The sequence below is a fragment of the Aythya marila genome (genome assembly GCF_965140915.1).
Source record: "Aythya marila genome assembly, chromosome: 2".
NCBI classification, from domain to species: domain Eukaryota; kingdom Metazoa; phylum Chordata; class Aves; order Anseriformes; family Anatidae; genus Aythya; species Aythya marila.
Window position 1 is genome coordinate 63,076,965 of NC_139043.1, and position 17,911 is coordinate 63,094,875.

Below are 17,911 nucleotides of genomic sequence, written 5' to 3' on the forward strand. Positions count from 1 at the left end.
TGTTGTGTCTTTTCCCTCCCTTTTTCCCAGGGGGATACCTTACACTTTCACTTCAGGGAATAGAGGAAGACTGACATAAGGTACACACAACTCTAGGGCATGTGGAAACATGCCCTTCTAAATGAACATTTATCGGACAAAGTGAAAAAAAATCCAAACCAGTAACCACCAAACCAAACCAAACCAAACCAAACCAAACCAAACCACCTTCAGAGAAGGTAAGTAAGCTCTTTGAGGCATGGAAACAAATATTTTGTTTCCAAAGAATCATGAACTCTTTTGGCCCTGAATAAACAAGACATCGAAGCAATCTGGTGGCCCATACAGTTCACTCCAAGGCATAGTACACAGTAATGTTCTTAACTGTGGACCATAAGATCAAGTTGCTATTATTCTTTTTCTTTTGTTTATTATTATTTTCAGGTCCACTCAAATAAGTTGAACCAATTTACATCTTCTACGGTTTTTGATCCTATGAATTACGGACTTACAACAGCTTAAGATAAAATAGTCTATCTTCTACTTGGAGATTTGCCAAAACAAGTAGGTTTGCCACAGACCCTGCTCCTTCCCTAGAATTTCAGTCATTTGGATTAAGGTTCTGAAAAGAATAAAATAAAAAACAAACAAACAAACAAAAAAAAACAACAGTACTGATAGCCAAACAAAACTATACATTACTTCAGCTAGTTTCACTCCACAAAGATGTTGCTGAAGGGAAACACATATCATGCCTTCTTATGAAATCTGTACAGAAGTCATGGTAGAATATTAATGTTCTTTCCCTAAATTCTGCTCCAAGTGCTTTATAGGTGTTTGTAGTCTTGACAGAGAGTAAATAAAGCTGCATCATATTTTTCTGCAACTTGACCCTTTGATAAAGGCTTGGAATTTTCCAAAATAACCACTCAACATTAAGGAAAATTGCCTGCTTGTTTCTTAGAAATCAGGCACTGCAGGGATTCTTCCTTCTGTGAGGAAAGCAACTTTTCTCAATTGATTTGAAGGTCTCAAATATGGCAGTACTTTGGCAGTACTTAGCTTTTGTAACTTTCTATTTTTCATTGCATTTGCAGTTGGGAAACAAACAGCAATCTGAATCTTGACAAAATAAGGGTTCTAAAGGGATTTTTTGGGATAAAATTCTAATTAATCTGCTCAATTTATACTATATACCCATTATTTTGTTTTAAGAAAGAAGCATGCCCCCCTATGAGGGGAAAAAGAACCATAAAGAGTTTAATTGTAAAAAACGAGCTGTAAATCTAGTACTGAGCAATGACTCATAGGATTGGGAAAAAGAATCTTCTCATGTCAATCATTATTCATCTGAATGTAAACAAATTACTGATCTAAGTGGTTTTTAAAAGTACATTTGAACTCCATAATATATTTAATGTATATGGTAATTCATGGCAAAAACTAAGGACAGGCAGTACCAGAGGGAAAGGTACAAAATGAGCTCATCACATGTATAAAAGTACTGAACATCTGTTATTTGTTTAGTAATATAATTTAAATAAACCTACAAGAAAATAAATGATCCAACTCTGAGACACTCAAATTGTGGATACACAAAGTTATATGTGCTATTCCTGCAGAGGTAGAAATTTTATTCTGAGAGAACAAGGAGACTGGACACCGAGGCAAAAATGGAAATACTACGTTCAGACTGCTGCTTGAGATTTTCATCAAATGATGAACTTATTCCAGATGAAACCAAAACCAGTTCCAGTGAAACAAAGAAGATTCTACAATTGCAACCACGAGATTCTTTCAGATGTTCCCTAGTAAAATCAGTCAAGACAGCAATAAAACCAAGCTTCTTGTTAGTAAGAGCAGTACTCATCATCTCAACTTTTAGACAGAAGTGATAATAAAAAGTCAGACCCGGAAGTCTCAGCTGTACCTTGTCGACGTCGACTGTTGAGTTTCCTAAAGCAGGTACCCTCCACAAGTCGATTAAGACGTTGCTGCTTGATCAGTTCTAAGATCTCAGGCTGAATCTTCTCTTTTAGTTCCCTTGGGAGGAAAGAAAATAGACACTTTTGAGATTCAATCGAAATCCATCCTCTTTCCTCTAAGGTTGAGAGTCTCACAAGATGTTTCTGTCCAAAGGAGTCAACAGTGAGAGGCATGCCCAGGTCAGAATCTAGCCTGCTCCAGAAAAAAAAAAAAAAAAAAAAAAAAGTTATGTTATAGCAAGGCATGGGAGTCAGGGTATCTCTGTTCTAGACATCTCCCCACTACAGCATCAGTGTATGACTCAGACAAGTAACTTACTTGTTTCTCAGTTTATGCATCTAAAAATAACACTTCCTATAAAGCATCAACAAGCTTTCTCTGCAGCAAATAATGCTCTTTCATTGCAGGAACATTGTGAAGCTTATTTGAGGGTCTGTCACCTTTTGTTGCACAATCTTCTGCTAGTATACTTTACTAGCATTTAGGACAATACAAGAAGGCTAAAACACACTTTGAAATAGCAAGAAAAAACAGCAATGAGCAATGCCAATGAGCCAAAACCATTACCAGTGCTATATGATTCTTATTGATCCTATGCAGTTCAATTAATTCATTTCTAGCAGAATTGAGTGGAAGAGTAGCCCATGATGGGGACTGCTCAAAGATCAAGTTTTACCCTTGCCCGGGAGTGCAGAAACCTGCAGTGCATTTAGAAATGTTATTATATATCCTTTAGGAAATCTATTTTCTTCATCCTACTTTGATAAAAGAGTTAAAAGTGTCAAGAACTAGGTGGAAAAAATATGCGGGTAATATTTAAAGCTTGAGTTCATATACCATCACATGGATTCAGAGGTGTCTGAATTCATCAGTTATATCCTCACTTAGATTCATTAAGAATACATAAAAGACAGGTTGAAACATCAACTTGACAGTAAGCCTGGTAAGATTAAAAAAATAACTGAATGTGTAGATGGTTTATAAAATATGAAGTGTGTCAGAACCATAATTTTGCCTTGCTGTGCACAGTAGGTAATACCAAAAATCATTCTGTCTGGCAGTATGTTCCAGCAGTCATCATCAAAAGAAAGCAAAGCTGTGCTATTCCATCGATAAAATAAAAATGTGTCACTTAGGAAGTTTGGTCTCTGCTGATTTCCACATTCACGTGGATCCTGTACCTTTAATCTGCCAACACCCCATTGAAACCACTGGAAGTTCTCTGTTAGAGACATCAGGGCTTTAAACAGAAATGCCATCATTCTCCCAAGTATTAACAAAATGGCTGGAGTACTTGATGCATAACCCACAGCATATTCACAAGCTGGGAAAATATGGCTGGTCAAAAAGCAAGCAAGCATTGTAACTATAGAAACAGGCCACCTTTCGGAAATGTACTCTAAGTCCTTTAGGATAATTTTAAACACTATGGTTTTCTTATTGAGAACTAAGGCAGGAAAACACTGAATAGTTAAATACTATGATCAGAACAATTTTGTGCTTGAATAAATGTCTTGCCTTTCAGAACTGTTGTGCTTCCCCACTCTTCAGGTAAAAGCTGGGAGCAGGGGCAGAGGAAAACCATGTTAAAACACAGTGCAGATTACTGAACGGTCTAAGCTATAGGCTTTGTCTCTAGCTGGATTGAATTCAAACATTCAAAATTGATAAAAACATCAGTGTGATGTTTAGGTAGTTTAATTTAGAAATTAGATGACTGTCATTAAAGAGGTGTTAAAGATATCATAAGATTATAGTTATAAGACACTACTGAAAAGAAAAAAAGAAAGAATGGGTCATCCAGCACATTAACATCTGGTTATTAAAACCCGGAGTATTCCTTCTTCTGTCCTCTAGAGTCCCATCTGCCCTTTACAAATCATAAGAAGAGAAGGATTTCTAACCAATCCAAAAATAAACAGGTAATCCCCTCCGAAGTACTTCAGTGTCTAAGACAGACTTTCCACAGGAGAAAGGAAGGTAGGAAAGAAGGGAAGCCTTTTGACTCTTTGCTGATGTGCCAGAGCTCTTTTTGCCTCTTTGCTGATCTGCATTGTATTTGTCTTCACAACAGAGAAGCTCAGAGGTAGTACTTTCTTCAGTTTTACAGTCCCCATGCTTGAGCACACAGAGGAACAAAGAGCTAAGGGAAGATCATAAATGCAAATATATTTTTGGAAAAATTTATTTATTCTCCTTCAGATGACATCAACTGAACAGTTTGTGCCTTGTGAAGAGAGAGAACAAACGAGGAAAGTCTAAGGCTTTAAAAATTGCTGTTAGCTTCCTCCCGTGTTCCTGTGATGTAAGAATGACAAAAGTCAGTGGGCTGATATGACAGAAGGGTTGAGGGAACTACAGAGTAATATATGATCAGTAATTTTCTGATCTCACTGGTCTCAGCACTATAGGCAAAATCCTGCTATCAGTTACATGCTTTTAAGATAACAGACCTGTCTTCAAATCTGAAAACTATTGGATTATTTTTTTAATTATTCAGACGAAACTAGCTCTTCTTCAGTACTAGTTCAAACCAGCAAGTTTCCATATGGACAACAGAACTTTATCGAGTATTAAACCATCCCTATTTCCACATAATGTGTCAAGGAGATCTCTGGTTCTCTACAGGCTAGGATTCCTTCCTAGACACCTTCTTCCACAGCCATTGCATATAAACCAGTGACATTTTATAGTTTTGTTGTGCAGTGGTGGTTTGGTTGATCTGTAATGATCCCAAGCTCATGAATGCTTTCTGTGCTGTACGACTTCTTCCTTTCGCTCTGAAAAAATGAGCTCCATGTGAAACAATGATCGTATAAAAGAAACAATTACTTGTTGAAAAAAAATGTTGCTGCATTTACAGGGATCTAGAGCAGTACTTTCCAACTTACATTCAAGTCCAACTTAACTGAAACTTCCCTCATCCAGCAGCTTGAAAACTCAGAACATCAGTACTTCACACAAAGAACAACAAAAGAAAGACTTTTATCACGTTAAAGGCAGGAAAAAACATCATCTGACTGCCATACGCTCAAGCAGAATTAAACAAGGCCCACTGACTTTACATTCAGCTGTGCACAATCTCTTTTAGCATATCTGTAAGGCTTTAAAATATACAGCACAGCCACGATTGCTCTCTTCACTCACGGTCTCTTTTCCTACAATGGGACCATGATTCTGTACTTCTATAAGTCGTGTCATCTGTGCAATTTGAGAGAGTTCAGTACACGGAATCAAATCAAACGGGAAAATGAAAGAACCGTTTCTTTTCACTGTCAAGAATAAGTGATCATGGATGCAATCAAAATGCAAATGCATACAGCCAAATCTCTGCAAATGCAGTTGTGATTGCTTAAACACCTTATCGATTTAGTTAGCCTCTATAGCCTTCAGGCTTAGCCTTTGTCCAGAATCTGGTAACATTTCATTTGCTTTTAACTATTTGAGTTAGCTGTTTCATTCATTCCATGATAGGGAAGGAAATTCTGCACTGTGGCAGCAACTAACCAGAGCAATACTGCAAATAAAGAGCTTGCAAAAGGCACTAGCAAGTTTAGTAGCTAGGCAATGCTGCATGAGAATATAAATAGCTGACCTGTATCATAGTTAAACAGTTGACTCATAGGGGAGGAAGCAAGGAAAACGAGAAGCTTTGGTGACAAGCTTAGCACTACTGAGTGGCTTGGAACCACTAAACATTGCAGGGGAATGGCAGGGGATTTCTGAGCAGTGTAATGATGCAAAACTGACTGGAACCATTTGTAACTGTTTAACTGATGCATTACTATGAGTGACATCAGTTCTAATTGGGCATTAAGTCCTATCTTCTAATACATTGAAAACATAAAAGAAGCATTCTCCCTTTGATCCACATTGGTATGATTAAAATTTAAGTGTGTAATTCCACTTAGTTTACGCTTCCGCTGTTGCCCGACTGCCCTTGGATGAATGTGTCCCTGGAGCTCGTACTTAGATATATCTATATCCTTTAGAAATAAATCAAAATGAGCATCTTGCATCTGAATTCTCAAATTCCCTAGTCCAAATCCTTCTGTACTGCTTTGCCTTGTAAAGGAGATTTGGAAAATCATGAGCCATTATACTTCAAACACAGTCAAGATTTCATGACATTTCAACTGATGCTTCTGGAATCCTCACTATTTCTCTGCTGATCTCAAAAGGTTCCTGCTATTCTCAGCACATCCTTTGTGCACTGCGGAGTCTGAACCTGTCCTGTGCCATTTGTTCAGCCATAAGCCTTGGTCCAAAGCCAAGTACAGCCTCCATTTTTGATATAACAGAACAAAGGATATTTTGAGCAGCAGGCAGGAGCTGTGGTGGCAATATTAGCATTTGATTCTTCGCAGTAAACAACAGAGAAATGAGAATCCCATTGTCTTTCTGCCAGAATTGATGTTATCATTTACAAATAAATAATGGCTTTTCATTAACACCAAAGATTATGCTATCAATAAAGACAGTAATACGTAACCCCACTCTTCTAGAGTCAGTCCTCTTGTTCTTAACATCTTGTCTGGCTCAGAGAAGTGGCATCTACAATTTTTAAAGGCCCTTGGACAGAAGACAAAGTTTTAAAAAATACAAATGAAAAAAGTCATTCCTGACAACAATCTCATAAAAAGGCTCATAAACACAATCATACAAAGCCAGGAAATATCAGAGCATTGTTTTTTACAAGTAAGACAGGTGAGACCCTATAGGGATAAATCTGGTTTAATTGAACTCAAAGAAAAAGTTGGGAGTCCCAGCAGAAGAAAACATACACACATTGTGCAGATAGATGCTGCACTACTGCTTTTGAGCACAGCTCCCTGGACAGCTTTCTCACTTCAGTTTCCCCTGAAGAGCTGACAAACATCATTCACATTTGTTAATACTTCCATGCAAAAATAGGTTAGGAGAGAAGACAGTACTTACAGAATTGGACGAGACTGGAAATCTTCCTGGTTCATTCTTTCAGACTGGCGTATTTTCAGTATTTCTGTGTAACTGAGATTCTGAAGCTTGCTCTTGAACTGATCCAGTGAGCTAGGCTTGGTAGTGAGTGCTCTCATTATCTGTTCTTTCACTACCTGCATTACCTGTGGATGACAAAGAAGAGAAAAGAAAACCTGTGTTAACACCTTCTGTGTTTTTGTCTCAAATATTATTGTGTGTCGGACTAAGGTTTCCAGGTTGTATTGGGTTTATGGGCATCTGTAGAGAAGTTCCCCTGTGGCCTGTGGAGAGGCCCCTGGTGGAGCAGGCTGTCCCCCTGCAGCCCATGGGTCCCACATGGAGCAGATCTCCACGCTGCAGCCCCCCCATGGGTGGAGGAGCCCCCGGTGGAGCAGGTGGATGTGGCCTGGAAGAGGCTGCGGCCCATGGAGAGCCCCCGCAGGAGCAGGCCCCAGGCCGGAGCTGCAGCCCGTGGAGAGGAGCCCACACAGGAGCAGGGGGGCTGGGGAGAGCTGCCCACCCATGGGGGACCCGTGCTGGAGCAGTTTGCTCCTGGGGGATGGATGGACCCCGTGGGATGGAGCCATGTGGGAGCAGTGCTTGAAGAGCTGCTGCCTGTGGGCAGCCCTCGCAGGCTCAGTTGGGGAAGAACGGCATCTTGTGGGAGGGACCCCACGGGGAGCAGGGGCAGAGAGGGACCGTGAGGGAGAGGCAGAGAGGAAGCATCAGGGACTGTCTGCAGATCCCATTTCTTGTGCTGTTCGGGGGGAGGAGGTGGAAGAATTGAGATTGAAGTTGAGCCTGGGAAGAAGGAGGGGTGGAAGGAAGGTGGTTTTAGTTTTTTGTTTGGTTAGTTGGTTGTTTTTATTTTGGTTCTCACTGCCCTACTCTGTTATAATTGCCGTAAATTAAATTAATCTTCCCCAAGTTGAGTTTGTTCTGACTGTGACTGCAATGGGTGAGCGATCTTTGTGTCCTTATCTTAGCCCATGAGCTGCTTCATTGTTTTTTCTCCTCCTTGTCTTGCTGAGGAGGGGGAGTGAGCGAGCAGCTTGGTTGGCACCTGGCAGCCAGCTGAGTCCAGCCCACCACCTAGGTACAGAAGATTAGTATTATCTGGTCTCAAGTCAATTTCTCAGTAGCATAACCAGAAAATTAGCCAACTTCTGGCAAGGCAACACAGCTTACAGCAAAAGCCCATCTGCTCTGTAACAAGAAAACTATTATTTTGGGGGACTGGTGGGGCAAGGGTCATTTATCACTTCACAGTCTCCTGACAGCTGAACTCTGATCACCAGTTACAGGACTGTAAATCCCATTCGGTCTGTGGCTCGTGTGCTCATGGCAGCAGTAGCCTGGCTCTCTTGGATTCTGAGCTGAGATGATAGCCCTGTCATGTCGGAGACAGGCACGCATACAACAATGTATTTGTAACAGCATAAAAAAGCTGTGAAGTCCTAAGTTGCTGAGAGCGCAGATGAACATCCTGATTTCTGCCAGCTTGACCCAGGTGATGTGTACCAGCCAGTAGATACTGCAGAGAGTTTTTTCAGGTCTTACAACTCTCCTACTGGGCCTTACAGGTGTTCTCCTGACTAAAGGGCAGTAGTGATAAGCCACAAACTGTGATCTGTTGTTTCCTTCATTACTGTCATGGTGAAAGGAGGGAGGGTCTGGCCATGTGACTGTCCTTGTGATCATTATTACTTGCTATCCAAGCACTTCCAGTTCTCTCTCCCTGTTCTGCCTTGTGGCTAAGTTGCTTCAGTCCTCAGCAAGTTTATCATGAATCTCCATGGTCTCTCAGATGGAGAGAGATCTGTGTGTCCAGTTCTAGGCTCCCCAGCACAAGAGAAAGACAGACATACTGGGGAGAGTCCAGCAAAGGGCCACCAAGATGATGAAGGAACTGGAGAATCTCTCCAATGTGGAAAGGCTGTGAGAGTTAGGACTGTTCAGCCCAGAGAAGAGAAAATTCAGGAAGATCTCAGAGTGTATAAATATCTGATGGGAGGGTGCAAAGAGGAGGGAGACAGGTTCTTTTCAGTGGTGTCCAGTGAAAGGACAAGAAGGGAACACAAACTGAAACACAGGAGGTTCCTTCTGAACATCAGGAAACACTTTTTCACAGGCTGCCCAGAGAGGTTGTGGAGTCTCCCTCCTTGGAGCTACCCAAAAGCCACATGGTCCTGGGCATGCAGCTCTAGGTGGCCCTGCTTCAGCAGGGGGGTTGGACCAGCTGACTTCCAGAGGTCCCTTCCAACCTCAACCTTTTGGTAATCCTGTGAGAGCTCTACACTGCAGGCACATTACTATCATATACAGTGAAGGAAAGAGAAGTTGATTAGTCAGAAGAGAGAGAGAGAGAAATTTGCCAGGGATATTACAGGATTGTTTTTGAAATAATGCCATAAACAATGCAAACCAAAAATGAGAATGAAGGATGTCTGGGCAACAGCCATCAATCTGCATAATAATTATTTTATCAGAGAAAACTGCTGAGACACAGTTAACTAAGAGGAATTGCTTGGCTTTACTTCAAATAATTACATATCAGAGATTACTGTCTCTCTCTCCAAATTCTGGATTCATTTCTTTGGTGCTGGTGCAAATCACACACCTTGAAACACTTATCCAATGCTGTGCTAAAGTTGGCTGAAAACACGGTGTCAGTTTCAGAAAGGCCTATTCCACCCAAATCCAAAATCTAGAAAGCAGTACAAAATGGCAACCACTGCCATGGTATGAAAGCAGACATGACAGAAATTAACAGCTACACAGAGGCCAAGATCTTTTTCTTCTCCATTCATTTTCCTTTGTTCTTCCACCTTCATCGTGTATCTTAAAACAGAAGCTCAGGCCCTTAGAGGTTCCCTAATCATTCTGGAAACTTAACATATGAATATTCCATTGGTTCACATGTAGTCTTAGTCTTGTAACTGTCATTGCCTTTGCTATGTTTTTTATTTTTTGCTTCCTGAGAAATAAATTATGTCCTAGATGTGATCTAAACACTCTTTTTAGCTGTGGCCACCAATTGAAAGTAAGCAATTAAAAAATGGAAGACAGTCTCCTTCCTTACTACAGGGGCAACATCCATTCCAGAGATCTACTTCAAGAAGAGAAAGATATTTCTCAAAAAGCTGTTGGCCCGACTGGAAAGCAAATGCCTTCACCACATTTCCTTGCATCCTTGCAATTAAGATGCTACTTCAGTAAATCTTGGAAATCTGGCCCAGACAAAGCAGAGATCCTCTCCGTCTACTCTTACAAATCTAGTAGGTACATTGCTGTGTGTTTGAGCAAGTCTAAAACTTGGTTTGATGGTAAAAAAACAACTTTGAGTTCTATACTCTTCAGCTATGCACTGTGCCTTTTATAATAGAGAAATATCTGTTTTCAGATGGTGGCCATGCACAGCCAAACCCTTCTGAATAGCTCCTTAGCCTGTGAGAACCTGCTACTTCCCCATCTGAAATATAAACTCCTCTTGACTGCCACCTGATTGCTTAGAGGTAGTAATGCCTCCTTGACTACATTACAGTGCACTCACCAGATCATAGCAATCTAAGTAATAAACATGCTGTCACACCTCAGAAACTACAAACAGCAAGGCCAAGCAAACATAACACCTGAATGTTGACGAATTGCTACCCCATCCAATGAGATTCGTGACATTCTCCTAGTGGTATCACTGGGTCTTGTTTTAATAACCAAAGGGCTTAGGAAACACAACAAAAGAAACAACCTTAAAGGAATAGTGGAGAAAACTTAAGCAGACAACCTTAGCAATAAGCTGGATGTTTAAAATTATCTTCTCTCCTGCTCTTTCTGCCTTCTTGGCAATGACTACTAATTGCTGCTAATTAATTGTAATTTATATTTCATATAGTTATACATTATTAATTGCAATTAATTACTATTATTAGCAACCATACTGGTACTATGAAGGGAAAAGAGGGGAGAGACTGGAAACCAAGCTTTCCTATTGAGAACACAGTACCTCCTAATACTAACGTCTAAGCTTCCAGCGAACTGTGCTTAACTTTTCACTGTCGTAGAGAGTATGACATTCAACTGCTGGCTTCACTTCCACTTTCTCAGGCCTGCTGAGAAGTTGCACCAGACAAGTTTACTACACATGGTTTTATACTCAGGCTGCAGTCATCAATTCTGTACTATCATAAAAAAAAAAAAAAAAAAAGAGTGCAGAAATTCAGACATTTAATTCAGACACTTACATCCCACTGCTCATGGGATCAAACTCTCTATCTGCTAGAAAGCAACAAATTATTGCCATTTCAAACAAATAGGCAGAGTATAACTGCTAAACTAAGCATACTACACTGCTGTGCTAACTACTACCACCATACTGCCCTGGTTTTTCAGCACTAAACCAGAGCTGCGAGCAAACATAGTCCTGTAATCAGGGCTACGGGTGCTCTCAGTTATGCTTAGCTGCAAAATCTTGTACAGACCCTTGTCTCCTTTCTCTGGTACTCTGTGTTGTGGTTAACATGCAAACAATGCAAATTCCTCTTCTTCACTATGATCTGGAAAGTTATTCTCAGGGTATCATCAAAGAGCTACTTGGTTTATTGGCTGCCCTTCTCCCCAGACAGAAGGAAGGAAGCGTATGCCCCAGGCCCAGCGCATAAGGGGGTGATCAATTGCCTTGTAATGTTTATAGCCAACAATATTTAACTAGCTGGCCAAAATGGCAAAGCTGTTGGTTGCAGTGCGTCTCCTGAGTATTTGGGAACCACTGCCAAGATCCTCTAATCTGTCTGAATAATTTCTAAAGCTGAGTTGCCAGCCCTTGATTACTGCTGTATGAAAGACAGCATCAACCCTTCCTCCGTGTGTATCTGAAGTTACAATGAAATTAAAGGTATGCTCTACTCAGTGTAATTACACATAAACACTGTAGACAGTTCATTTAATTACATTACACTTTGCTTCTCTTACTGAGAGATGAGGGTTTCAGAGGGCACGTTTGCTTTCATTCATGTCCTTTTTATCTGATGACCTTTTGTGTGGTATGAGAATCCCAAGCTCTGCATTATGACTAAGACAGGTAAATTCACTGAAGACAGTAAGAGAAAGACAGTAGAGGGAAAAAACAACAACAACAACAAACAAACAACAACAACAAAAAAAACTTCTCTTTCATTTCTCTGGCTGATATCACCATAACATTGAACTATGCATTTTTTTTTGTTAAACTGTTTTTGTCTAGCTTTGTATTTTGCTTATTTGACCTAATCTGTCATATCACATTCTGATTATTTTGCCTCTCCAGCACTTCCTCCTCTTTTGTTCTTTCTTCTCACTCTGTCTCTTGCCACAAGGACTTTTATCTATGCAAATAAAGCTCATGCCTTTAAGGATTGTGGAGAAGTCTGAACACTTAGGCTGTACAATGAGGAAACAAAATAAAAAGTGAGAAGGCATCAATGTAAAGAAGAGGAAGTTGTCAGAGCCTGACACCCAACTATACTGCAACCTTTTCACTGACTACATTTCAGCAACTTGTCTGCAACTATAAGCAGCACAAAATGGCCACCTCTCTATTCTGCTATACCATGACATACCATACCAGTGCAAAAGCTTGTCCTTAGCATGACCTGAGAAGACTGGCTGCCATCTAAGACATCCTACCACTACCTGCAAGGCTTCTGGAAATTTAAGTCTGAGCTTTCCACTCAGCAGAAATCCTCTTTCTACAAACTTGCAGCACCAATCTTCTCAGAAATCACCCCCAGAACATCCCAGAAAGCTGCAGATTCACAACAATCCACCTGCAGAACAAGAGGTAGAAGATGAACGCTTCTTATAACTTCCCCACAACATCACTGCTTCTTTTGAATTAGCATGCCTTTTCACATGTAATGCCCCTCTTACAGGTCATTCAAGAAAGATGCAAAGACTGTCATAGAAGCACTGTGTTGCACTTTTACTGTCTTGGGGCATGTGTTACACTGATTGCTGCTTGGTAGTGTACTCAGGTATGTGTGTCTGTTGGTATGTTCTGCTAAATGATTGCCATTAATCTGACAATCTACCTTCCTTCTGCATGGTCAAGACTCAGATTTAAGTCACGAGTCCAACAATGATCTACTGGGTTTGGTGCTTTCGTAATTTGGCTCAGAATAAGCAAGTTCTGCAAAGTGTGATTCCTGTCTCTTTGCAGCGTATGATAAAAGACAACTCACTGGACAGTGCTATATCCAGAGACACCCCCCTTCTGCAACCAGACTGGAAGAATCTGAGATGTGAGACATTTTAAGGCTGTATTCATTGGCTTTTACATGTGACCACTTAAAAAAAAAATCAACAAGACAACAACCAGAAAACTAGTGGGACGACCTGTCTTTGCAATTCATACCTTGCTTCCTTCCTATCTAAACATTCCTGAAAAGAAACAGCTCCATTTGTACAATGTAAAAAAAGGAAGAAGAAAATATGATACGGTTATTGAGATCCAGCTCGATCATTTTAGTCACAAAGGGATTTCCTTCAGTTAAATCAACAGTGCAGGCAAAAAATAAGGTTGTAGAATGAAATGGCCAAATCATTCTTAATGAACAGTGCTTACTGACAAAGGAAGCCATAAAGAAAATCTAATTCTGAAGGGAAAGGAAATGACTTCAGTTTTCAAGCAACCTGTCAACCACTTTAATGAAAACTTTACATATTTAAAGTGTGCTCCATGTAATTCAAGACAATTTTTTAGGCTATTCCAACAGAAGAATTGTCTTAACTAGATCAATGGTTATATTTCCAGACTACTCAGAAGAGTAATCCTGAGAGACTTCAAGGTCCTTGTAAGAAAATTTAATGCTATTCTTTGTTTTCCTGTCTCCACATATTGCAATCTGTGACTTCACTACACTAGTACATTGGTCACAGCCTGCAGCAAGCTTTCACTCCGCATTATTTTAGTATATTAATCCAAACATGCCATCCTACACAAGTAAATTTAAGCTCAGTGTTGGTACAATCTAAACATTGATAAGAGACACCAAAATCACAGATCATTTGTTCTATTACAGTCTGCATACTTTGGAATTATAAAAAACTAACAAAACAAACAAACAAACAATCCTGAACCTAAAGCAACAACAATAACAAAAAACAGTTTTCAATCTTCTTAACTATTGCAGCATACAAGGACAGTAGCTGGAGCAAATGATAAAGAGGCAACTCTAAGCCAGCTGCATGTATACAATAACAGGAATAATTAAGTTGATCCATTTTCAGGCAGTGGGATGAGGAAGTGGCTGTCAGAAGATTTAGCAGGTATAAGCTCTGATACATTTTTATCTCTTCATTTTCTGCAGAATTTAAAATCCACTGTGAAAAAACAAATTGTTGGGGTTTTGGCTTTCCTTTCTTTCCTTTCGTTTGTGAGTATACTTTTCTAGTATGAACCAAGACATTTTTCTGTCTACAGGAAAGAAACTTGAAACAATGCAATGGTTTTGATCAAGCTGAGAAGCCTGTTTCCATGTGGTATCACTATCATTATTAAGTTCAGCAATGACCATCATTTTACAGGAAAACCTAGTATGAACAAATGAGCATACCCAGCAGATGTGATAATGGAGCTGAGAGGTAGGAGATGTGATAGCTGTTCTACACAATTTGTTTAAAAGGCTTATAGCAGGTACTTGGAAGCTCAGTGCTGTAGTAATAGATTTCTTCAATGTGAAACCTTGTTCATTGCCTCAGAAACCAAAAAATACCTCTCTTCTGATGAGGAAGAGTAAAAAGAATGTGGAGGAGCCTGACCTGGATCCTGAGGTCCAACCCAGATCTTCCTTCCTCAGTGATGAAGGAAGAAAGGCTGAAGCAAAGCCAACACATTTCAGAGTGGTTTTGATTTTTCCAGCTTTTTCTATTCCCTTGACTAATTAATCAGAGATGTGGGAGACCAGGCTGATACCACACAGTTTCTGGGAACTGATATGCTGAGACTGTCATTAATCAAAGACTACACAAGAGGGGATAGGGGATTCATTACATTCCTCCAGGGGCTCCAGGCTTGTAAGAAGGGAAGAACAACAGCCTCAGGGTCACAAGAACAAGACTGGTGAGCACTCTGAAACATGGTGAGAAATGGGGGCTGAGAACAAGGCAAGGAAGAGGGCAGAGAAGAGATTGAATATAAAGGAGCTGATGTAAAAATGTTCATTCCCTTGGGGGAAAAAAAAAAAAAAAGAAAAAAAAAAAGGCTAATTCTGCTATTGGATGTGAGCATTTTGTAAAGTTGCACAGCTTCAGTGACAATGGGCCACTAATTGCTGCATCCCCAGGATACCCCTCCTCTGCAAGAAGAGCCTGTGGTCACAGCTTCACTTGCCACTTTCCGAAGTAGCTCCCAGAATTCTGTTAGTTGCACCAATCATTTTTCCCTTGGATATCTACATCCTGATAGGGAAGCACTAGGTATCTGGGAGGCCTCCAGTTATTTTTCAATATTAAAACTGATTTGCTCAATTAAAGACAAGAACAAAGGAAGAGGCTTTGGCTGGGAGCAAAAAACAGCTTGAATTTGATTGGGGAAAAAGACAAAAGCCTACCAAAGAAATTCCACTGAAGGGTAATATAAGGCTAGAGGAATGAACAAGAAAATACTTTTAACAATGACTGTTAACAGACAGAAGTAGACAAAGGAAACAGAAAGGCAGCTAGTAGGAAAGATGCTATAAACAAGGAAAAGTGACCAGACCAGAAACAGGGGTTCTAGCAGGGAGTATTAGCATGTGGAGAAAAGCATTTGGGTGATGATTTGCAACAAAATAAATGAAAGGATGGAAAAGTTTGAAGAAGAAAAATGAGAGGGAGAGACTGTGGCTCTGATAGATGTTGCATTTCAGTAGAAAATGAAGACTGAAGGTAAAAGATGAGTTAAAAGGAAATGGGAGAAGAGCAAAAGATGAAGGAAATGATACACTTATTATAATGTCATGGCTCAGAAAGCAGTTCTCTGAAGGAAAACCTTCCTTAAGGACTGGCCTGAGGAAGCTGTGGGCAAAACTGATAGTAATAGAAAGGGAAGGGAACAGTGGTCCTTTACATAGTTGAAATGCAAGTGGATTTAGAATCGTCATCAAAGAGTACATAAACACAGTCCATAAAGTATTCAAACCTTTTGGTAAACGACAATGTAGAAGCTGACCACTGGCTTCTTGCAGGGTAGAAACCATATCCTAACCTCATGGCTGAGGGTTCAGTCCAAAACAGACCCAACGATGCTTACCTAAACATGCAAGTCAAATACTAAATATTTGGGTTCTATTAGGCTGAAACAGGATTGACTTATAGATAGGAGATGTCCTCCCTACACTTAATATTTGCAGAATACTATTTGCATCAGAAATAAGGAACATGTTTATTTCCTTTTTGTGCTTCACACCCTAAAGTAAGCAAAGGAAGAAATGAATGAGTGCTGTGTGACAAAGCTTTTCCACCCCAGTAAAATGATGTGCAAAGTTAATATGACAGTTTTTGTAAACTTACTTGTCAGTTAATTAAAGTCTTAGGTCAACTAATATTACATTATTTCCCCCAATGTCTGACAACCTCCTTTGGCAAAATGAAACATGCACAAAATCATTGGTGGGTGGCATTTAATCCAGGGCTTTTCACAGACAAAATGCACTGATCTCCTCAAACAAAATGTTAAGCGAGGGGAGGGGGAAAAATTAGGAGATATTTGTATTCTTAGTCAGATATCAATGTAACAATTAACATGTCAAATAACATGCTTGTGAATTCTAAAGGCAAGTAATATGAATTACCCATGATTAGGAACATACACATGAGTATTTTTTCCCTTACAATACATGATTAAATTAAAGGACTTACACTAAGTGAAAATTAATATACTTGCAAACAGCTCATTCTACAGAAGGAAAGCAAGGATAAAATTCAAATAGGTAGTTTTCCCCATAGGAAAGTGTTTAAAAACAAATACCAACAACAAACACCAAAAGAACCACCACCAACAACAAAAATACAACCTGAAGTTTTGGGTATTGATGATGAATAAAAAAAAAGACTAAGTGGACTGAAACACAGGAAAAGCTGGGGAGAGAAATTTTTAAAAAGGGATCAGAAGAAGCTAGAAACATTGCTCAGTACATCTGATAAACATGAAAAATTCAGAACAACATGGGTGCAATAGCTCAGGTGGAATATTGACTTCAGTATTAGCCTGTTGGTGAGCTGGATTGTCCCTAATCGTCTGGGCGAATCGGAGACGCACCAGCTAGCACAAAGCACCAGGCAATATAGTATATTCCCATATATGCTTTTCAGAGAAAAGGAAATTTGCCTATGAAAAATGTTAATCTTGACTAAACTCGTTATGCAAAAGCACTGTAGTTTTGACCAGCTTTGCAAACACTTCTGTGGTTCTTCAGCAAGTCTAAAAGTTGGTCCACCACTCAAACTGTAAGCACCCAAGTAAGGAATTTCACAGTACTATCTCATTTTCATCTGTTATTCACATGAACAAAGGAAAAGAAATTGATAGGTAGAAGTCAGAAGCTTCAGCTTTTGTTGTTCTAGGCTTTAGTTAAATGGCATTCACCACTTCAATGATACCTTTTTTGACTTTTCTTTTTTTAAGGGCAAAGCTTTAAAAGTTTCTGCTGAATAAAACCTATTAGAAGGACTGAAAATGTGTTTTGGGCTTAAATTAGAGAACTACATTATTCGCGTAGGTTTTCCTGATGAATGTGGGAGCCAAATGTTCACTAAAACCATGTAGGACCATTTAATTCAATCCACTCACGTGCTTGTCCTCCCAGTTATGGTAACTGACTGGGCTAAACACCTAGTAGCCATACAAAAAGGCAGTCGTGCAGATTTACTTTTCCTCTGAATGAACTTACATCTCAATATGCACCATAATTTACAACAAATAGACTGTAATAATTTTTAGGTAAACCCTTGTTTTCACATTCATGTCACTGAA

At 39.7% G+C, this 17,911-nt stretch overlaps 1 protein-coding gene across 9 annotated transcripts in view; it reads right to left on the reverse strand.

Annotated features, from left to right (window-relative positions):
- Positions 1 to 17,911, reverse strand: part of ELMO1 (engulfment and cell motility 1) — a 322,098-nt gene that overhangs the window by 20,759 nt on the left and 283,428 nt on the right. For all 9 annotated transcript variants that reach the window (XM_082753916.1, XM_082753922.1, XM_082753917.1 and 6 more), the window contains 2 exons: positions 6,904 to 7,067; positions 1,910 to 2,022 (listed from right to left, as the gene is read on the reverse strand). In XM_082753916.1, coding sequence (XP_082610042.1) covers positions 1,910 to 2,022; positions 6,904 to 7,067 — 277 coding nt within the window. The remainder of the gene's footprint in view (positions 1 to 1,909; positions 2,023 to 6,903; positions 7,068 to 17,911) is intronic.